This window comes from Poromitra crassiceps (genome assembly GCF_964638095.1).
Source record: "Poromitra crassiceps genome assembly, chromosome: 16".
NCBI lineage: Eukaryota > Metazoa > Chordata > Actinopteri > Beryciformes > Melamphaidae > Poromitra > Poromitra crassiceps.
The window spans coordinates 5803008-5825979 of record NC_139645.1 but is presented as its reverse complement, the minus strand read 5'-3'; the positions used below and the strand labels follow the sequence as shown (position 1 = coordinate 5825979).

General features: G+C 45.9%; 1 protein-coding gene across 1 annotated transcript in view; it reads left to right on the top strand.

Annotated features, from left to right (window-relative positions):
- LOC310791352 (unconventional myosin-IXAa-like) overlaps positions 1–18377 on the top strand; it is a 158988-nt gene extending 140611 nt beyond the window's left edge. Inside the window, 20 exon segments of the mRNA XM_083653039.1 lie at positions 333–649; positions 1424–3232; positions 3584–3677; positions 4079–4294; positions 5884–5981; positions 6151–6275; positions 6515–6738; positions 7043–7165; positions 8069–8257; positions 8661–8711; positions 9316–9427; positions 11643–11704; positions 11927–12119; positions 12276–12404; positions 12946–13051; positions 13158–13289; positions 13513–13636; positions 15641–15852; positions 16322–16464; positions 16806–18377. Coding sequence (XP_083509165.1) covers positions 333–649; positions 1424–3232; positions 3584–3677; positions 4079–4294; positions 5884–5981; positions 6151–6275; positions 6515–6738; positions 7043–7165; positions 8069–8257; positions 8661–8711; positions 9316–9427; positions 11643–11704; positions 11927–12119; positions 12276–12404; positions 12946–13051; positions 13158–13289; positions 13513–13636; positions 15641–15852; positions 16322–16464; positions 16806–17278 — 4932 coding nt within the window. The 3' untranslated portion in view covers positions 17279–18377.
- Positions 18378–22972: the final 4595 nt, after the last annotated feature.

Sequence of the window (22972 nt, the reverse complement as noted above, 5' to 3'; positions counted from 1 at the left end):
AAATGATTCAACGTGTTTTATCTTACCTTTTGAAGTCACTAATTTACTTTGAAAGTTTTAAGTTCTAAAATGACCATTTTTAACTGCAATCTAATTCAACTTGTCACTCACAGATTTTGGATTTAATATATTTTTAGGTCACCATAAAAGAAGATTGGAGCTACTCCCGGGACTAAACGACACTACTAAATGAAAGCTTTGATTAAACTTGCAGAGATTTTCATGAAATGACTACAGTCCATTCAGGAAACGCTGTGAAGATCCTTTGAAATGACATCACCGTGTTATGAAAACAATATACATTCAACAACACTGTAATTTTCCTTTCCCAGCAATGGTGGCGTGAGTACCGGTCCACAGAGGAGGAGGAGGAGGAGGACGACTATGACCTCGGTGTCCAGGAGGGAGCAGCGTTGTGCCTCCAGACACACTGGCGGGGGTACAGGGAGCGCCAGAGGTTGGGGCTGTGGAGGGAGGCGGTCGTGGTGCTCCAGAGGGCGTGGAGGTTCTGGCTGTGTCGGCGCTGCTCGGCAGCACTGGTTCTTCAGACGGCCTGGCGCTGTCATCGAGCCAGAGACGCCTACCTGCGCCTGTACGACGCTGTGGTGCAACTCCAGGCAGTGAGCAGAGGCTATCTAGCCAGACAGAGGTAAAGCATACTGCAAAGCCACAAAGCACCTTAAGTTAAGATTTTCCTTAGGGTCCGATTTAAGGTGTACATAAAATAAAATCGGTTGCACAAAACACCCTTAAATCTTCTCCTTAAGGTTAAACATTTTAGGAAAAGGTAAGCACAATATTTAAGGGTGTTTTGTGCAGCTGATTCTATTTTATGGACACTTTAACTCAGACTCTAAGGAAAATCTTAACTTAAGGTCCTTTGTGCAACCGGCCCCTGGCCTTTAACCAGCAAAAAACACTACTATACACCATCCTTAACTACGTATCGTACTATTACCAGCGCTGTTGTTTTCTAGTACTGAAGTTATTATATATTATTTTAAATAATAATAACTTTGTTTTTATAGAGACTGAATTATCTCAAAATAGCCCCTGAAGCTCAATGAGAGCATGGTGGTTTCTGCACAAGCTGGTTAAAAAGCCAGATTAAGCTTTGTTGTTGCACACAGGTCATGCAGTGTATTTGGTCATTGTTCAGTGGGCTAACAGCCCGCTCTCTACTTGGTATGATCACGTCATTACGCAAGCAACCCCAACACAAAGTAGCTCTACAACCAGCTGAGCTGCCGAGAGCAGGAATTCTTTGATTAGTCTGGCACTTTGGTGAATACACTTGAGGCCGTCTACACTCAAAAACAATTGAAAGAAAGAACGCTTTTTAGGACTTTCAGTAGGATCTAATGTGATGCTCAAGGAAGTCATTTGATTGGCTGATGTGTAACCATGCCTTCTTGATTGACAGCTTCAGGAGACTGAAAGAGGAGAGGCTGAGGGAGAAGCAGGAGCAGCAGGAGAAGCTGCTTCAGCTACAGAATGGTCAGACGAGTGTCTCGCCAGAAGAAGACGAGTCGTCGCCGGAGAGAATCATGGGCCTGGACCTCAGCCGGTGGGAGGACCGCTCTTACGAGGAGCGCGAGAGGAGCCTCCAAATGATCAGCGGCCACGAGGGGGCAGTAAAGGAGCCGCAGCAGGAAGGAGCGGGAAGAGAAGAAGGTCTCGATGCCAAGAGCTCATCCACGGCGTCATCTGAAGCAACGGCTTCAACCTCCACAGCCACAGTGGTGGTGCGAGAGAGGACCCGCGTTCTGGACGAGCCCAGCCAGAAAAACACCAGGGCCAAGAGGGAGAGTCGGCGGATGAGAGAGCTGGAACAGGCCAAGTTCAGCCTGGAGCTCCTCAAGGTCCGGGCGACCGGCTGTGGATCGTCATCCCCCACCGAGGAGAGGCGCTGGTCTGCAGAGCTGGTAGCCCCCGTCACCCCGCCTCTGTGTTCACCCCAAAGCACACCTGACAGCCAAAGCTCCAAGGGCAGCTTTGAGCTTCTCAGCATGGACGACGTGCCCCCCAGGGCGACGGTCGAAGAGCTGGACGACGAAGAGCCTGGCTCCCCTCTCGTCTCGGTAGCTCCGGTGCTGGAGCCCGCTGTGGAAGTTCTCTCCACAAGCCCGAAGCCAGATGACCTGCCTGCGACTGGAGTTCCTGATGTTGTCGCCCCCCCAGGCAGCCAGGGGGAGCCCAAAACGGATCCGGCAGCCCCGTCTACTACCACACATCCGCCCAGAATCGAGAACTACCTCCCTACCTTTTACGTCCCTGCCAGTGAGGGCAGCTCAGCCATCGCCCATCGTCCTGCTGAGGAGCCACGACAACACGCAGATGCAGCCGTTTCCACCACCACCAGCACCACCATCACCACCATCACCAAGCCTCTCAAAGAAAGGCGAGAGTCGGCACGGCGACCGGTGGTGGTGGTCATCAGTATGCAGAAGGAAACCCCGCTAAGCGAAGAGCTGAGTGATATGGTCCGTCCCGCACTAGAGTTTCGAGATGAGGCGGCGCAGACAGGGGAGCTGACCCCATCGCCTCAGAAAGCAGGCCCTGCCCCCCCTGTGCCTCAAGGTCCCGTCCCCGTCTCTGCTCCTGTCCCTCAGGCTAACCTGGCTGTCCTGGAGAAGCTGGTGCGACTGAACGAGGAGAAGGAGGAGAGGCAGCGTAGTCAGCAGCAGCAGAACGAGAGGGAGATGATGGAGCAGATCAGGCAGCAGAAGGAGGTGCTGGAGAGGCAGCGGCTTTTCTTCGCCCAGTACGAGAGAGACATGTTTGAGAAGCAGAGCAGAGAGGCTCTGCACAAGATCCAGCAGAGTCGGCAGGGTGGGGGGACCAGCGTCGGGACCGCCACCTCCAGCAAGCCCGTCAGACCCAGCTCTCTGCTGATCGAGAGGAGTCCAGCACTAGCACCTCATAGCAGAACCCACTCGGTGTCCACCGCCCCACGAGTGCACCCTCCCCCCGGGGCGGACATCCAGGCTGCCGCCCCGCAGCCCCAGCTGCTGCCTCCGGCCCCCTCTGCTCCCAGAGAAAGGTGCAAGGAGAGCAGGCCTGTGGCTGATGGCTGGGCGCCCAAACTCACCCTGGAGTCCAGAGACGGAGGAGGAACCAGGGCGAGAGCACCCGCCAAGAAGGCACCCACTAATCAGGGCACCGCAGTTAGTATGACTGACAAGACGGGGAAGATCTTCTTCTCACCAAAGGACAGGGTGACATTTGCCAAGTGAGTATTCAATCATGTTGCTGGTTTGTTGGCCCCATGTATTAATTTTCTATTGGTTTATTATATTTCATCTTCACATTAATTGTCATATCTGTGTGTGCAGATGAGGATTAGAGTGTGCCACGTGAAAAATGTATCTGAGTTCTGAGAGTTCATAGTTTAAAGTCAGAATTCTGACAAAAACCTCAGAATTCTGAGTTTGATCTGATCTCAGAACTAAAAAAAAAACAATCCTCTTCCATATATCTGGACTTTAACACATCATGAACTCTCTATTAGGAATCATCATTGCATTTATTAATATTGCAATTTTCCTCAGTGTGACTTCCTCTTCACTGTTTTGCTTTTCAGGTTTGACAAAGATGCTGTCAGTCAAGAGACGCCTGCAGCCATTCCCAAAGAGTCGTCAGTCTCCAAGCCTTCTAAAGGACCAAAAGCACGAGAGGTGAGCAATTGATCAGAATGAGTGTTTGGTTTTCTAGAAAACAGACATGAAACGCAAGTTTGCAAGTTTGCAGGTGTGACCTTTTGTATTTGTGCATGAATGAATGAATGAATGAATGAATGAATGAATGAATGCTGACAGGATAGCTCCCCAACTTGCAGTAAAAAGCGGCACCGCTATTACACCAAATCTCTTCCACAGGCAGCGTTGAAGGTCCTCAGCGTTTTAAACATGTTGATACCTGATGCAGCATTTGTGTGTGTATCCCTTTAAGACACGCGGTTCGTGGCCTTAAAGGGATAGACACACAAATGAGGGATATACACGCAAATGCTGCATCAGGTATCAATGGGTTCATCAGCGTTTTAAACATGTTCTCATCACTTCTGGTAAAACTCCAGGTCGGCAGAGCGGGCCACAAAAAGAAAGCCCGAATGGCACGGACCCGCTCCGACTTCCTCACCCGCGCCCCCGTCCTCTCGATCGGGGGCGATTCCGACGAGGACGGCTACGATGGCGACCGCTCCCTCAGCCCCCGCCATTACACACTACCCCTCTCCAAACAGAGCTCCACCGAGGCGGGCTTAGGAGAATCCTGTTTCAGTGACTCTGATATGGTAACAGGCCCCCACCACCACCAGGCCCAGCAGTGGCTCTCTATAGGTTCTTCTGACATGGCTAACCCCCTTCAGCAGAGACAGTCTAGATCTACGCTGCACCTCTCACTGACTCCAGCTGAGCTTCCTTCCACCAGATCTTCTGTTTTCTCCAATGATAGTGTGAGAGGGAAAGACACATTCTGAAATCGCTGTTCCAATGGTGTTTATGTGATGAAACATTTAAAAAAAGACTTGGATCAAAGCAGCCCAACATCACTTCAAAACCCAATTATGTTCTAGTATTGATTTGACAGCCCCCAATTTAATCTTTATCAAGAAATATTACCGTTAACTGGGAAATTTTAGGGATGCACCGATATGAACATTTTGGCAGATACCGATAAACGATATTAACATCTCTCTGCTATAATAAGGTGGAGGGATTCCGCAGCGCACAATTGCTCAACTGCCCGTGAGCTGGCGCTAGAAATGAGTGCACAATATTTCTAGTTGCTATATCGGGCGAAAACCGATATTTACAGATGTCGATAAAATCTGTATACAATTTCTTTAAGTTTCTATGATAATCAAATTTTGTACATACCGGTACATGTAAACACTGTGAATTTAAAAAAGTAATGCCATTCTTTATTTTCAAAACATTTGGAAAAGCCCATACTGTAAATCATTACCACATTGTTTCCTCTCGATATGAACATTGTGGCCGATACCCATAACCAATATTAACATTGCTGTTATTTTGCTCACCCGACCGATACCGATATATTAAAAAAATGGCGGACATCAGCCGATACCGATACGATTACAGATGTATTATCGTGCATCCCTACTTCACTTCATCCATCACAGATCCAGGACAGACTCAGAATTGTGTTTTTCGCTCAAACGTAAACGTTGCCGTTATTAACCCTTTGACTTAGCTGCTGTGCTAACCTTGACTTAGCTGCTGTGCTAACTTTGATTTGGCTTCTCTTCTCTCCCTCTCACAGCTGTAACAGAGATCTTCTCTCCCTCTGTCTCCTTGCTCTATCCCTCCTGGTTAACCATGCTTGCATGTCACATGTTCACTTTCCTCTCTTAGTTGTAGCGCTGCTCATCAGTCAAACCTTGGGACTCCGGGTTAAAGGTCATCACACGTGACCCTTGACCCTTCTTTATCAATTAACATATTCCTCCTGACTCTTAACAGTTACTATTCCTTTCCTGGAAAATATGACTTGTCCAGCTGTTAGTTTTCATATTGTTATGCAATTGTGAATATTATGAATTTGTTCTGAGCTGACATTTCGCTTTCATTGATAGGTGGCATCAAAATCATTTGTAGTGATATTACTTTGCACCGCCATCCCCATCATGTACATTCACAATAACGTTACTCTTAAGAGGTCCACACTTTTGTTTATGTACAATGTCAGTGGGTGTGCTTAGCTACAACATTGTTCTTCCAGTGAGGTGATGCTGCCATCTACTGGCTAGAACTTGTCTTTTCACATCAGAAAATAAGCCACACGCCACAACATATACTGCAGAGTCTGTTGCTCAAATGAACTATGTCTTTAACATGTTATTCTACCCAATGATTTCAGCCTGCAAGCTCGGAGGAGCAGAAGAAGATGCACAAAGCTATGTCGTCTGGAGATTTGGGCAAAGTGGACACGCTACGCAAGAACTCACAAGATGGAAGGTTTGTTCCCCAGCACTGCTACAAAATTTTCAGTGCCCCTGATTTTCACGATCCAAACATTGAATTTGTTTATTTCTAGGCCTTGGTAGAAAACCATTTCAAAGATTTCCCCGTTTATCATAGAATGCGGAGAGGTTTGACCTTCAAATTCTGTTGTCTCACTCAACAGGGTTCGTGGTAAAATGCGTTTCTGGGGAAAGACCAAGCACGGGGAGAAGAAGGCATCGAGAGAAAAGCTGATTTGTGGCGGCGATTCCCTGGATGGAGAATCTGGAGAGCCACTGCTGGGTGAGGGTGGGTTATCCAGAAGCAAAACATCTACCGGTACTCAGCATTTGATCCGAAGTGTCTTATTGTACTCTGAATCCATACAGCTTTAGGCCCAACTCTTAACATAACATCAGCTTCAGACGAGGTCAAGAATTTCCATATAAAAGACACAGAATGCAACCTTACCTTGTACTACCTGCTTTTGTTTTGGAGCATTGTCGTTGGTTTGTCACTGACTGGTTTTCCATTGCCCTCCCTCGCAGCAGGGCAGGAGAACATGTCGCCGCCCTGCAGCCCAGATCTGACACTGGACCGGGGCTCCAGGGACTCGAAGGAGAACAAGGATCCCTCTCCCAAGGTGAAGCGGAGGCGCAGTGTCAAGATCAGCAGCGTGGCTCTGGAAGCCGCCCAGTGGCAGAACGACGCGCTGCAGATCCTCACCTGCACCAACGACTACAGGAGCATGAACGACTTCCTTATGAAGAAGGTACAGTCCTGCATACTCTGGTTACTCTCATGATACAACTAAGGAAGGTACAGTAAGGAGGCCAATATATAAGTCACATGTAGGTTATACGGATCTGGAAAGAAGCTAGCATTAGCATACATGCTTCCACTTTTACTTCAAGATACTTTTCCTCATATGGAGGACCCGGGATATCAATTTACTGAGACAATGGATTTTTGAATTTGATTGTTGCTCTTTCGAGGAATGCAGATATTAGGAGTTATTTCTCTTGAGCTTTGCTTTTTTATGGTTACACTAAGCTGATTGTGGTCTCCTAATGTAGATCAATGACTTGGCGGACTTGGAGGACAGTAAGAAGGACACCATGGTGGACGTGGTCTTCAAAAAGGCTCTGAAGGAATTCCGCACCAACATCTTCAACTCGTACTCCACGGCTCTGCTAACGGTTAGTGCGGTTAGTGCTGTTCACCGACAAAGCGAGTTTGAACGAACATTTAAAATTGGCGCCATTTTGGAATGACATTGTTTTCAGTGACGCACTGGTGAGGCATATACGCTCTCACAGCACAAAATCAAAATGAATTGTGATACTTTTTATGGATGCAGGTACTTTAAGTCAGTGATTCAACAAAGCTGTCTTATGTAGCCCCGCCCACTTGACCCAGTTGTGTTGTGACTTCCTGTTCAAAACGCCGTCTGTTTTACCTGGTCACTAGTACTGTACTGTCACAGGAAGTGTAAACACAATAGGAAGTAACTGGCTGACCCCTGTGTTGGAACATAAGGTGAATACACTGGATCAACTAGACTGGATCTAGAGATATTGAATGATGAACTTGATATGATGTTTGAGCTACGCTTATCGATAGTCAGTGTATTAACTACAGTAGATGGCGTTAGCGCGCTCCCAGTTTGGAGAAGTAGGCTGCAAACAGCGATCTGCCGCGTACACGTAGTACCATGTGTAGCATGCGTAGGAATACGAAGGTTCTACGGTTAAGTAGGTGCACCTTCTGTTAGGTGGCTAAAATACATTTTGCTGCTGGCACCTTCCACAGCAGTACACTGCTCTGCGCCTGTACTGCGCTTCTCTGTACTTGTGCAAATATACTCCAAACTTGCCAACTGCAATCTATAGGTAATACACTGACTATCGATAAGTACATTATGCAACCCCACATCAAATAATCTGAACTATCCCTTTAAGGCAGTAGATACATGGTGTTTTGGAATAGAACTCTTCTATTATAGGGAAATATGAAACTCAGTCGATCCAATAATAGGGTTAAAGCAGAAGTCTGTACACCATGCATCACCTTCTTGTGATGTCACCGTCTTCTCCCCCCAGATGGACGATGGAAAGAGTATCCGTTACAAAGACCTGCACGCGCTGTTTGAGCAGATCCTGGAGAAGACCATGAAACAGGAGCAGAGGGACTGGAGCGAGTCGCCCGTCAAAGTGTGGGTCAACACCTTCAAGGTCTTCCTGGATGAGTTCATGACTGAGTACAAGCCCCTGGACAACACGCCCAGCAAGGTACACGTACTGTCTGCTACAACAGCCTCCAGATCAGTTCAATAGCAATGAAAATGACTGCAGAGAGAGAGAACTCGTTTTACTCCCCTTTATGCAAAAGGTTCTCATATCTATTTTATGGGTTATAATTTGCTGTAACAAATACATTGCACAGGGATTAGATGTACCCATAGATGTAATGGAATATGTACAAATTAGTTTTTTTTCTTTTCTTTTTACATCTCCAAGGAGATTTGCGAGTAGTTACTCATTTGTCTGTAGCTACATCACAGTCTGTTTTGAGGCTTGTTGGTTTGTAAGAGTTTGTATATTTTGGATTTTAGCGAATGTTGTATAGATCAGGTTAACTTAACGTTTTATCTAAAATAACTAATGATGGTCTGATTTTTGTTTGTTTTCACAGCAGGTACCTAAGCCTGAACGCAAAAAGAGGAGGAAAAAAGACGCTGACATTGTAAGTCATATCCCTGTCTAGTAGATTATCATGTTTAGCACAGGACAAAGATGAAACTTTACTCTAACAGCCAGTCCACCACACGCTTCCATTTGCTCTATAGAAAGATAACAACAAGAAGCACACCAGTGTGACCAGAATAGAATAGCTGTAGCGAACTTGCTTGAGTGACATCACTGATGACATCATCACTGATGACATCACAATTCCTTGCCTGACATCACTGACGACATCATCACTGATGACATCCAATTGCTGGCATGACATCACTGATGACATCATTGGTGACATTATCAGTGGGAAGCAGCGAACGGATGCTGATGATGTCACAATGGCAATGTGAGTGTGAAGGCCTAAAAACGTAAAATATCGCTCTAGTACCCCCCCCGTGGGTGTATTTTTTTCTCTTTTTGCACCAGATTCATTCCAGACCCTTTAAAAGTCTTTTGGCAAATTTTGGAGGCGATCCCCAGCGATGGTTGCTGGGAGATAAATGCGCTCAGATGGACATTTTGTGTTTATTATATAGGAAGATAATAATTCTAAGTGGATGGAAATATCCAAGTGAACTCAACGTGACCCTGTGCTCTGCTGCCCTCTGTAGGTGGAGGAGCACAATGGCCACATCTTCAAGTCCACCCAGTACAGCATCCCCACATACTGTGAATACTGCTCCTCTCTCATATGGATGATGGACCGCGCCTGTGTCTGCAAACGTGAGTGTGCAAGCAAAACACCCCACCACACCCCCATGAACATCTCTGAAAGTTTGCGGATTAAAGTAAGGTCTTAAATGGTTTTTTGACAATGAATGGATGGCCTTGAAAGTACTTGATCTATTTTTTTTTAAATCTAATTATACCGTCTATGCCTCAGCTCTCTGGGCTTCTTATTCATCGTAGGATCAACGCTTCACATCCTGAGGAAAAAACCCTGTGATTTGTGTTGTTGACGCAGCAGCAGTTTTAAAATCAAATCAACAGGCTTTCTTGATTTGACAAGATCATGTGTAAAAAACAAAAACAATAAGGCCTCTGTGATGTCTCATTCTGACCAATAACATGCTGATTTGTAGTCATTGAATTTTGCCAGTCATTGAAAGGTTTGATGGCCAGGTGAATGTGAGACAGTTGTTGTGTGGCCTGGTTTGGCTGCCTCACACTGTCCAGCAGAAATAGGCTTGCAAGGCTTGTCAAAGCAGCCAGTAAGGTGATTGGCGTGCAGCAAGCCCAGCTTCAGGACATCTACTTACAGAGGGTAAGGAATAAGGCCAAACTTATTCTAGACTGTCCTGACCATCCACTTTACCAGGAGTTTGACCTCCTCCCCTCTGGCCGCCGTTTTAGAATGCCAAAAACAAGGACGCGGCGCGCCAGAGCCTCCTTCATCCCTGTTGCTATCGACAGGCTCAATCTGCTAGGCTAGGATTATGGATTCCCTATTCCCTCCTGGGTCTATGCACTCTTATGTTTTTTATCTCTACTATTTTTACTATTTCTTTTACATATTTATTCTGCAGTGCAAAGTATTCTTATCACGTTGATTGATGTAAAATTTATGTTGCACTATTTACTATTTATTGTTGCTGCTTTATGGAGGCAATGCCCTCATTTTTTACTTGAACTCGATCACTCCTGGAGTATGTGTCTCTGTGTCACCTGATGTCTGATGATGTTGACGTTTTTGTACTATATGTCCACATGCCTGCTGCAAACCAAATTTCCTTCGGGATATCAATAAAGTTGAAGTTGAAGTTGAAGTTGACACGTGTGTTCACACACTTAGACCACCAGGACTGCTCTATTGTCCCCAAAACCATACCGAATATCATTTTTTCACAGTTGAATATTCGATTGAGGTTGAGGTGAATATTCGAACGTCTGCCATGATGTTGTCAGGATGTAAAAAAAAAATGAAAGAAATTCCTTTGAATAAAGTGATTCATCGGATTAATCAAATTTCTTTAACGAATATAACTGCAGTGAAAAATACACAGTACAAATCCTGTGCTAGGATGATCTCTGCTTTTCTAAATCATGTATGTTAAGCTCTAGTAGTTTGTTCATTCAATCATCACCATTCACAACATGTTGCTATGGGAACAGTTCAAGATAAACACAATCACACAAGCCACACACTAACACAATGATAGTGCAAATTGCACTGAACTTGGCATTGGCGATCATCTTAGTATAGCAGACATAGAAAACGGCTCTTGCACTTGGACTCACTTTAATGGTCTGTCTGCAATGACAAGCATGGTCAATTACTTTTGAAAGCTGACTGAAACCAAAAATATTTATAAAAATATTAATTATTTGGTACAGCCCTGCTTGTGATCTCAAATGTATTTATTGGCAGACACTGCTGTAAAAAAGATTATTCTCAAGGCAAGGCTTTTTAAGTTTCATCTTTATTCTAAGTCATGCGCACGAGTGAAACGCATACCTCTCTCCTTCGCAGACGCTCACATGCATATGTGCACGCACACGCACACGCACACACACACACACACACACACACACACACACACAGTACACACACCATGCCTCTGGCAGTCCTCAGTTCACCCTGGGGCCCGCCCTCTCTCTCCCTCCTCAGCCCCTAATCAGATTGTTTTCAACTGGACTCATGGGTTCTGTGGCTCGTTCCCCAGCTGTCCTCTCTTCACATAGGATGTTTTCTTCAATGGCGCTTTGGTCTCTCCAGCGATAGGGTTTCTCTTTGGTCTCTCCAGCGATAGGGTTTCTCTTTGGTCTCTCCAGCGATAGGGTTTCTCTTTGGTCTCTCCAGCGATAGGGTTTCTCTTTGGTCTCTCCAGCGATAGGGTTTCTCTTCTGTCCAAAACGTATGGACGGATCATGCCGAGGCACTGTCTGTCTGTGGAGAACGGGAATGACTTGTCTGCTTTCTCTGCCTGTGTTTATCCAGTGTGCCGGTACGCCTGCCACCGAAAGTGTTGCCTGAAGATGACCACCAGATGCAGTAAGAAGGTAAGTCGGCCATATTGTGTCCCCCCCCCCCCCCCCCCCCCCGCACAATAACATCCCATGACATCAATTGTGTCGCTGTAGGTTTAGTATTATATAGTTACTGTAGTGTTATTTCTGTTTCCTAATGTACTTAGAAGACAAAACCTTCACTGTTTGCTGAGTGTATTTCTGTTTGAATTCATTTCTTTCTTTCTTTCTTTCTTTCTTTCTTTTTTGTTACAGTTCGACCCGGAGCTTTCCTCCAGGCAGTTTGGAGTGGAGGTTTCTCGTCTGACCAGCGACGAGAGGACGTTGCCCCTGGTGGTGGAGAAGCTCATCAACTACATCGAGATGCACGGCCTCTACACCGAGGGAATCTACCGAAAATCCGGCTCCACCAATAAGATCAAAGAACTCAAGCAGGGGCTTGACACAGGTGCATTTTGCTAGCAGCTGCAAAAGACAATAGACATTAGATGAGTGAAGCCGGCAGGCCAGCTAGACTGAGGAGAACGGGCAGAAAATGGCTGACGGTGATTCCTAATTCAAAGTGTTGGCTTGATTTTTCTTGATTCTCCCTTGTTCCATACAGATGTGGACAACATGAATCTGGACGACTACAACATCCATGTTATCGCCAGTGTGTTTAAGCAGTGGCTGAGGGACCTGCCCAATCCTTTGATGACATTTGAGTTGTATGAGGAGTTTCTACGTGCCATGGGTAAGGGACTCCAAATTCCACTTTCTATTGACTTAATTTTCTTAACATGATTTGTGATTTCCATAGGGAAAGAAATACCTTAAATGCCTTGCAATGACCTGGTAATATTGTGAACAGCAGAAGATATGTTCTAGAGAGGATGCCATGAACAGGCACGGTGGCTCAGTGGTTAGCACTGTTGCCTCACAGCAAGAAGGTCCGTGTTTCGAACCCCGGTCCGTCCCAGGTCCTTTCTGTGTGGAGTTTGCATGTTCTCCCCGTGTTCGTGTGGGTTTTATCCGGGTGCTCCGGTTTCTTCCCACCATTAAAGACATGTATGTTAGGGTTAAGACTCCTGTCAGTGCCCCTGACCAAGGCAATGGCAAAAAGAACTGGAGTTGGTCCCCGGGCGCTGCACTGTGGCTGCCCACTGCTCCTAGTTCTAGGAAGGTTCCTAGTAGGGGATGGGTCAAATGCAGAGGATGAATTTCCCCATGGGGATAAATAAAGGATTGCTTAACTTAACTTAACTTAAATATGTGCTTTGTATTTGCTTCTCCAGCTTTGCAGGATAAAAAGGAGGTGATAAGAAGCGTGTACTCGGTTATTGACCAGTTAAGCAGAACTCACCTAAACACGCTGGAACGTCTCATATTCCATCTAGTCAGGTAATAAAATATGCTGTTATGAAATGTTCCGAGTAGAATTAATGTATGGAACTACTTTATTCCCTCTCTCTGTTAGACTATTCTAATACAGATTCTGTGCTTCCAGGATTGCCTTACAAGAGGATACAAACCGCATGTCCGCTAACGCCTTGGCTATAGTGTTTGCCCCCTGCATCCTGCGCTGCCCTGACACCATCGACCCACTGCAGAGTGTCCAGGACATTGGCAAGACCACAGCGTAAGAATACACATTATTGAGTTCCAAATAAGTGCTACTTCATTCATTGTCTGAGGGTAAATGTGACGCACGTACAAATTATGCTGTGTCGAACGATTGGATTAGAACCAATAATTGTTTGTTTTTTGGATTCATAATATTTGTATTTTCACTTAAACTACTTTCACCAGGAAATATGTCCAGTCCCTCTAAAGTAGCTGTGTCTCTTGTTGCCTCCCCGTAGGTGTGTGGAGCTGATCATAGGCGAACAGATGAATAAGTACAGAGCCAGACTAAAGGACATCAACAGTCTGGAGTTTGCGGAGAATAAAGCCAAGTGCAGACTGACTCTCATTCGAAGATCGATGGTAACTCCTCCCACCATTATCACAGCAGATTGCTCTTACCTGTACCTTACCTGTCCTTATGAATCACTTACACTGACATCACCGCTAAAACGACCATCTTAAAACACTCCCTCAGTAACTATGCTTTCTCCTGATTTTCCTTCTCTCCAAGTCATTTTTGCTATAACTCCTCCCTAACTTTTCCTTTCCTTTACCCAGAAACCTGTACTAATAGCTGTTAGGTTTACGATTATAGCACGCACGTTGACCCCGGTATGTATACACACACAACAGTGGATTACATCCACCAACCAATCATCTAACGGTCATGTTGTTGTGGTTACTGGTCACTGCACATTCTGTCTCATCTCTCCTAATAGAGAGGCAAAGTGACCGCCTACTTCCTGCTTCAGCACTGTACCAGAGATTTTCATCCGCCATTTATTTTCCCATAGACATTTTGTAAAATGCTTATAATTTCTTTTTTACTTGTTCAAACCAAACGGTTCTGATATATTTAGAAACAGGAGAGACCACATAACATTTCCCTTGGGCCAAAACGTAAAAAAATGCGGATTTAAAGAAAATATTTTTTCAATGTAGTTTTTTAAGTTTTGGTCCAAGTGAAATGTTCTATGGTCTCTCCCGATTCTAAATATAGCTGAACCGTTTGGTTTGACGAAGTAAAACTATTTTTATAAGCATTTTTACAAAATGTCTATGGGAAAATAAATGGCGGATGAAAACCTCTGGTACAGTGCTGAAGCAGGAAGTAGGCGGTCACTTTGCCTCTCTATGTTACGTCTGCATGAGCCATGACCCCACATAGTCTTTGTTTTCCTTTGTCTCTCTCTGCGACCGTCTTTGTCAGGCTGATTTCTGTAACCGTCTCTTGTTTTCCTTTGTCTCTCTCTGCGTCCGTCTTTGTCAGGCTGATTTCTGTAACCGTCTCTTGTTTTCCTTTGTCTCTCTCTGCGTCCGTCTTTGTCAGGCTGATTTCTGTAACCGTCTCTTGTTGGATGGAAGCTCAAGACATTGACATCATGTAATCATGCCATTGCTGCTGATTAGATGTAGATGATGCTGTGTGGAGTATGCAACACAAACACCGCACACACTACAGTACTGTCTGCTCAGCATATTCTGTGATCGTCTGCTTTTGACTGCCTTTTCAGCTCCAACACGTGATGATGATTTCCTCTTCTGCCATGTTTATAGCACAGTGTTCACTCAAATTATTCCCGGGTCTTTTGACAGAAATACTATCTGAAAAGCTGCGACCAATGTCTCAATCTCACTTAGAGTCCTGAAGTAGGAAATTGAAAAATATGATTTTATTTTCCTCATTACATCCTCAGGATGAAATTGTGGAAGCTAATAAAGCAACATATTTTCTCATTAACTCTTGGGAGAAATTGTACCCATAAACAACATAAACATGTGCATTATCAGCCATTTGGCATGAACAAGCTATATCAGTTCTGTTGAGGGGGGAATGGTTGCTAGAATTGACAGACCTTATTGCTGCACTATAAAACCACTAATATTACCTCTAAGAACCTGCCATTACTGATTCCTATTCTCTTTGTCTCTCACTTTTGCACTATGCAGCCAAATGCGCCTAAAAAGGTAAAGTTCTGCATATCGTTGTGCCATAGTGCTCTTTAGGTTTGACGGGTCGTTGTGCCATAGTGCTCTTTAGGTTTGACGGCTCGTTGTGCCATAGTGCTCTTTAGGTTTGACGGCTCGTTTGCTTGACTGCTCATGTTGTGCGCGTCTGAAACTGCACGTGTTCACAAATAGCTGCTTGCTGAAAGTAGTGAAATGTGTGCCTCTGTTTTCCTGGAATTCTCGTGAAGTGCTTTTATTTATAGGCCACAAATGTAATATTGGCATCGAGGTGTCGTCGTCGTCGTCGTGCTTGTTGTGTTGGTGTTACACAAGAACTGAAACTTATATTAGGCCCTTTATTGAGCCGCACAATCGATGCAAGTAAGTAACCGCTTCCCGTGGTTCACTCCGCAGGGCAAAGGTCATATCCGGCGACTGAGCTACAACACGCCCTCGCCTCCGGTCAGTCCCCGGTTGCCGTCGGTGACGGACGCCGCCGTGATGGAGGAGAGCGGGGGAGAGGAGGGGGCGGGGCTGGAGCCCGAGGTGTCCGAGCATCAGCAGGCCGTCATGCAGCAGGAGGAGAGAGTGCTGACGGAGCAGATCGAAAGCCTGCAGAAAGAGAAGTAAAGACTTTACATTACGACACTTAAGGTCCGTTCATACTTGGAACGATAACTCCAAAGATAACCATAAGTATAAAAAGATTTAAATCATTACAAGTCAATGGAATGTCTTTGTTCACACTACAACTATAACTGTAAAACATCCAAAACAACAACTATAACTATATTCTTGGTTCCATCTCGGATACATCTTTTTATAGTCATCTTTATGGTTCTCGTTCTAAGTGTGAATAGGCCTTTAAAGTTTTTAATCCTGGAAATATGTAATGAGTACATTTTTTTAAATAAAATCTTTTTAATAATGACTGGCTGTGCAAGACAACTGTGGTGGAAGAAAAAAAAGAGACCAAAACATGGTGGAATCATGGTAACAAGTGGTGTGTGTGTGAATGTGTCTTTCCACTGTTTGGCCTGTATAATGATGTGTGTTCAGCTCACTGGTTGATCTGGATCATGTTTGCCTCTGCAGAGAGGAGTTGACTTTTGAGATGCTGACCCTGGAGCCCCGAGCATCAGATGATGAAACCCTGGAGTCGGAGGCATCTATCGGCACGGCCGACAGCTCTGAGAACCTCAACGTGGACTCTGAGGGAACCACCTCTGACTTCTCTGGTATGTCTGTCGTATTACAGGAACACAGACAGGAACTCACTAAACCGGTTTGCCAAGTGTTCCCAATGTGACGTCATATTCTGGTCAGACCGAATGAAAGAAGGAAGAATGGGGGGGGGGGGAGTAGGCATGGGACAATATATCCAAGCCAGTGCCATTGCTCAGTGTTTCAGAAATAAACTTACACTTAAATAAACAACACTTTTATTTTATTACATCTATTGTGGTTGTATTGAATCTTCGACCTCATAGTGTGACCCGTATTGTGATATAAGCATATCATCCCATCCCTAAAAAAATTAAATAAACCTCTTAATGAAACTCGTATCTCGTCCTTGCAGAGAGAGGTCCAGTGCTGACTGGCGCCTGGCCCGGCAGGTCCGAGGGGAAAGGCCCCCGGCGCCGCACTCTCCGACGGCAGCCGGACTCCCTGGACTCTGTGGACTCGTGCTCCGGCGTCTCCTCCTTCTCACACCTCCACCCGTCTTCGTCTGCCTCCGCCCGGCGCTTTCGTTTCCACTCCAAGACCCCCTCTGCGTGTTCGGCCTCGGGTTCGGCCCAGGCCCAGGCGCCGGCCCCTCGCTACGGCAGCCTCGACAACAGCAGCCCCACGGCCGAGGAGGAAGTCTCGTACGAGGAGAGGCCCCAGTTTACCAGCCGAGGCACCTTCAATCCGGACAAGGGCAAACAGAAACTTAAAGGGGCCAAGCAGTCAACCCTGAGGCACCCCAGAGAAGGCGGTGGCCACAGCAGGGACCCGCCCGATTTACCCCAGCAGCTGGTATTGTATGGCAGCAATGAGTTCATGGTATGAAGGACACTGGGACACCAAAGCACTCCCTATCCAACTCCCTGGCTCCCCTACGCTCTCCCGGGAAGGGGGGACGCACGCAACGGCGGCCCATCTCCCCTCCTCAAAGCACACCTGCTTAGCCTTTCGTTGTTAAAGTCTGCAGAAATTGTCCCCCCAAGTGCCATGTACAGTGTTCCCACCTCCACAGATGGGAGAGAGGGGGGGAAGGCGTCTGGCCGAGGGCCTGGAACCGCTCGGTGGAAAGGGCTCTCGTCTCCTGTGGACTCGGCTGCCGCCCACGCTCTCTCAGTGCCTTGGCAGCTCTTTACCCGGCGCCACGCGGAGACACGTCGAGCAGGAGGACAGAGAAAAGGGAATGTTGGGATTATGTGGAAGAAGACCGCTCGGCATCAGGGAACGTTCCGGAGCTGAAAAGCAGGAAGTAGTGCGCTACGACGAACGAGAAGAAATCAGGCAGCGGGAGAGCCGCCAACCGGCGCGGTTCTCCGAGAACTTTAGAAGAGCTCACAATCATTAGCTGCTTTATAAGTTTACAGGTCATAACAATCAGTGTAAGCAGTGGTTTGCTCTTGTTATTACAAATTTATTTTTTTTCCCCCTTAAGCCTATTTAATAAATTTTAATGTCACAGAAACTATAATTCTATATAACTGTATTATACAGGTATAAATACTGTACAAAGCCGGAACACCAGTAACTGCTGGGTAGTTGAAGTCAAATATTTATCGTTTTTTGAGTATCTTGGACAGAGATGTATGGGATTGGGCAATGGCTGAGTTGTGTGTGCGTGTGCATGCGTGACTGTATGTGTGTGTGAGAAAACCACTTCATGTGTTTTACGTTTGTGCTGCTTTTTTCCCCCCTCCGAGGGGAATACCGCCATCAAAGGGACCAAGTTAGCTGCTGCGTATTCCAGCCGAGGGGATCCCAGCGCTGTAAAAAAAATGTTGGATGTGTATCAAATCCCTGCATTCACTGCTTAAACAGCCATACAACAAATGTAATGTACAGTACAGTTCAGTATGTACAGTATAGTGGACAAGAAATGCCATTTCCCCCCCTTGAAACCCTGTTGTTACACACCACCCCTGCCCCCCGTCTCTGTTTGCTCAATAGCAACCAAACAAGAACATAAAATCACCTCGTCTTTTGTCTTTATTGATGACTATTTATATGAATTTGTGACTGTTAGTGGGTTTTATTAATAATGTCTGGTCATTGTTGGAATAGTTGATCCTTTTTGTATTAATTGCACTTTGCAACAATGGCAAAGTCGATGCCACATTCTAGAGGTCTTCGGGGTATACCCGAGGACCCGACCTGGACCACGCCGGATGGTCCGGGTCGGGTCCGTTTGCCACGGCTCTCGGGGTCTCTGATAGTGAGGTGCCGGGTCCAATACAGTAGGACCAGAGGTGACTGAGTGGCTGTCACAGCTGTCAATCCCCCCTTTTTATACCATTAAATAACTAAGAACAAACTCATTAGAAAAATGACCACTTGAACCTACTAGAGGTCTTTGGGTATGCCTGAACCCCTGAATACCCGGGTCCTGATGGATGGGTCCGGGTCCAACATTTATCAGGTCTGTAAGTTAAGTTAAGTTATCCTTTATTTATCCCCTTGGGGAAATTCATCCTCTGCATTTGACCCATCCTCTACTAGGAACCTTCCTAGAGCTAGGAGCAGTGGGCAGCCACTGTGCAGCGCCCGGGGACCAACTCCAGTTCTTTTGCCAGTACCTTGGTCAGGGGCACTGACAGGAGTATTAACCCTAACATACATGTCTTTCTTTGATGGTGGGAGGAAACCCACACGGACACGGGGAGAACATGCAAACTCCACACAGAAAGGACCTGGGACGGACCGGGGTTCGAACCCGGGACCTTCTTGCTGTGAGGCAACAGTGTTAACCACTGAGCCACCGAGCCACTGTGCTGAACACACATCATTAGCCACCGTGCCGTCCCTGTACGGGTCAGGGTCTCAGTTTTGTAATAATAGACGGGTCCAATCGGGTGCGGGCACAAATTTCCCGGGTCCATCATTTTTGCACCCATGAAGACCTCTACCACATTCTAGATCAGGGGTGCCCAAATTCTTTCCCATGAAGGGCCAAAACTCAATCTGGGTGGAGGGCCGAGGGCCAAAAATAAACGTGGAATTACATTAAAATGTATTGTGTTTTATAGAAAATTAACATTCTAAATCTAAAATAACATTTCAATATAATAATCTACTTTTTATCTGTTTGGTAATTGTAATAATTTGCAATTGGTTATATATATTTAAAAAAAAACATCTGCATTTGTGGGGAGCTTAAACATTTAATCAGAAAACACCCCGTTAAAAACACTTGTATTTTCCACCTTTGTAATCAAGAGAGAAATTTGACTTAATTCACAACTTGAAAAATCCTCAAGGTACTTTGAAAATCAGCTTTATTGTCCATCTTTTGTAAACTATTTGCCATGTCAATTTGACAAAAACATGCAATATCCTGGTTGGTAATGTGGTTCCTCCTCTGGTCGTTAAGGGCACCTGTTCAGAGGGAGGGGAACTGGTTGGAATAGCGTGAACCTCCCACGTGCTATGTCCTACAGGTCAAGCTTCCTCTGTCAGGTGAAAAGAAGTGGCTATCTGTCCATGTCTCGGAGGAAGCATGGAGCCAGTTTCGGCTCTCCCCAGATCGGCAGAGGGTGGAGCAGCAACCAGGATAAATAAATTAAGTTAGCACTAATGGCGGATAAAAAATGGGATACAAAATCGGGGGGGGTTTGGGGCGAAATCATTTTTTCCCCCAAATCCGTGGCGGGCCAAAACAAACAGAGCGCGAGCCAAACTTGGCCCGTGGGCCCCAAATTGGTCAGCACTGTTCTAGATGAATGTTTGGTACTGAGACAGAAAACACTAATAAACACAATAAATAATAATCAAAGTATTACATATAACTGACATTTTCACAGGTCAATTAACAAAGATTCAAAGTCATCAGTCACATCACTGCAGAACAAAAGCGCTCATAGTCACTCTCCAGTATGACTGGTTTATTTAACCAAGCGGCACAAACACATTGTGCTGTCAATGGGCCCCACCTACGGTATGAGCTGACCTAGGCTTTTTGACTACTAGGCCAATGGCAGGGTGGGGCCTCCATACAGCTCTGCTACACCAACCTGATCAAAGCGCTTGATTAGTAGGGCAGTGGTGTCCCAACGGTTAAGAGAAGCGAGCCTCATGACCGGAAGGTCGTCCGTTCAATCCCCGGGACGGGGCAGGATAAATCTGGGTGGGGAAAGTGAAAAGGCAGCGCTTGCCCCTCCCTCGCTACCACCACTGAGGTGCCCTTGAGCAAGGCCCTTAACCCCAACCGCTCCAGTGGAGCTGATCAGTGGCCAGCAGATCAGACTGTGGTTGTACTGGTCAGCTTCCAGGTGTGAGTGTGTGTGCATAGGGTGCTTCTGAAAAAGAGAGCATTGCTCTCAGTGAGACTCCCCCTGGATAAAGAAAAGAAATAAAGAAAGTATGGGGTTGATGGGGGTTAATTTCAGTGCCCGAATGCGTTAACTTGGGAATCTCTTGCCTCCTTCCAGGAAACGAAATGAGATCTGGAGTTGACGTCTCTTCTTCCTTAGACAGGTCATTTGAGCTCCTTGTGTTTTCTTGTGTAGCTTTACTGTAGCTGCCATGGCCTCTCTCTCTTCCTCTCCTTCAGCTTTACTGTAGCTGCCATGGCCTCTCTCTCTTCCTCTCCTTCAGCTTTACTGTAGCTGCCATGGCCTCTCTCTCTTCCTCTCCTTCAGCTTTACTGTAGCTGCCATGGCCTCTCTCTCTTCCTCTCCTTCAGCTTTACTGTAGCTGCCATGGCCTCTCTCTCTTCCTCTCCTTCAACTGCTGCTCGACCAAGACAGAGCCAGAGCCAGGGGCCATGTGACATGTCTCTGCTGCATTTTCCTTTATTATCAAGATGACGCAGTCGGTGGTTGGGAGCCCATTACATTCATAGACTAGCCTGAAATGACAGCTATTGAAACTCTTCCCATGACATAAGCCACATGTATGTAACACATCTGAAATAAGGTTTTGGCATGGTACCAAGTGTACTATAATTTATGAATTATTATTATTGCCAATTATAACAATAGAAAAACTGCAGAAATAAACCCAATAAACCATGACTATTATCAAAACAGTCATTGTTCTACATTCCCTAATTGTTTTTAACTTGCTTGACACTTAAATAACGGTCAAGTTGATTAACGATTCATCAGTTTGCTGGGAACCCCCCTGGAACTAGCTCAAGGGGACCCCTGGTAGTCCCTGGACCCACGTTGAGCACCACTGCTTTAGACGTCACTTCATCAATCAATGATGTCATAAATCACTGACTGAGTGCCCCTGCCTCAGTTGACATCAGTGACATCATCACTGGCATCACTCTGTCCCACCAGCATACCAGTGAAAAGATACAAATTCTTCTTCACTTGTGCCCAGACAGGTGAAGCCTCCTGTCTCCCAGACAAAACAATTAATTGGACAAGTGTCTCAGTCTTGAGCTGTGCTGTGTATAGTAACCCAATTAAGTCTCACACCTCCACCTCTCCTCAAACAGGTTATCCCGTTAATCCTATAAGAATGCACAGCTATGCCATTTTACGTGCAATCATACTGAATCTTTCAGGAAGCGTAAAGAGCACCCGTGCTGCGGGGCAGGAGTCAGATTTTTGAATAAGGGCTGACTAAATGGGCAAAATTGCCAAAATACCTCAGCACCATGGAGAGCTCCAGAGTGGAGGGCGCCCACAGGTGAGCAGAGTTGGAATCAGACACTGAAGTGAATATGAAACCCCTCTGGGGAGAGAGAGGAGAGGCTGCATGCCAACTCTGTGAGCGATGCCTGACTAAATAGCAAGTTGCAGGGACGGGTGCTCTGCTAGTACAGGCCTACCGGTAGCCTATGTTGAGTTTTTCAAGCAAGGTCTTGTGCCCCTTCTCTCCAACAGTTTTTCAGACATAACATCACCCATTCTTCAGGTAATTTTTTAATTTTTTAATTTTTTAATTTTTTAATTTTTTATTTGCATGTTTTTAGCGGGGGGGGGGGGGGGGTTCCTATCTGGAGGAAACCCCAGGGGAGAACATGCAAACTACACAGAAAGGCCCTTTTCGACGACCCCACCTGGGCCGTAGGCGCTGAGGACATGGGGATGGGGACACGACACACCCTCAGCGCCCACAACGTCCCAGGTGGGAATCGAACCCAGGACCTTGCTGTGAGGCCACCATGCCCCTTTGCCCTTTATTTCTTTATTTGCAAAAATGTCTGTAGGCTAACTCTAAAATTCACACTTTTTGCTGTTTTATGGCCTTTTATAATGGGGATTTTTGTTCAATCTGACACTGCACAAAAACTAAAGATTGATCAAAATCAATGTTGCTGCCAATCTTTTTTAAGATGTATTTTTATTTAACCTTCTTTTTGAAAGCAGACAAAAACAACAATGTGTATATGTAGTGAACTAGAGCTTGTATTAAATCAGGGGAGAACCACGCGATTGAAACCAATTTGACCTTATTTCTAAAAATACAACTGATTAGAAATGACCGAAATGAGTCAGGACTGCCTCTGGTGACGCTGGTGACGCAGTCCACCTATCGAGCGACGCATGCGCAGACTTCCCAGTGTCCCAGTAG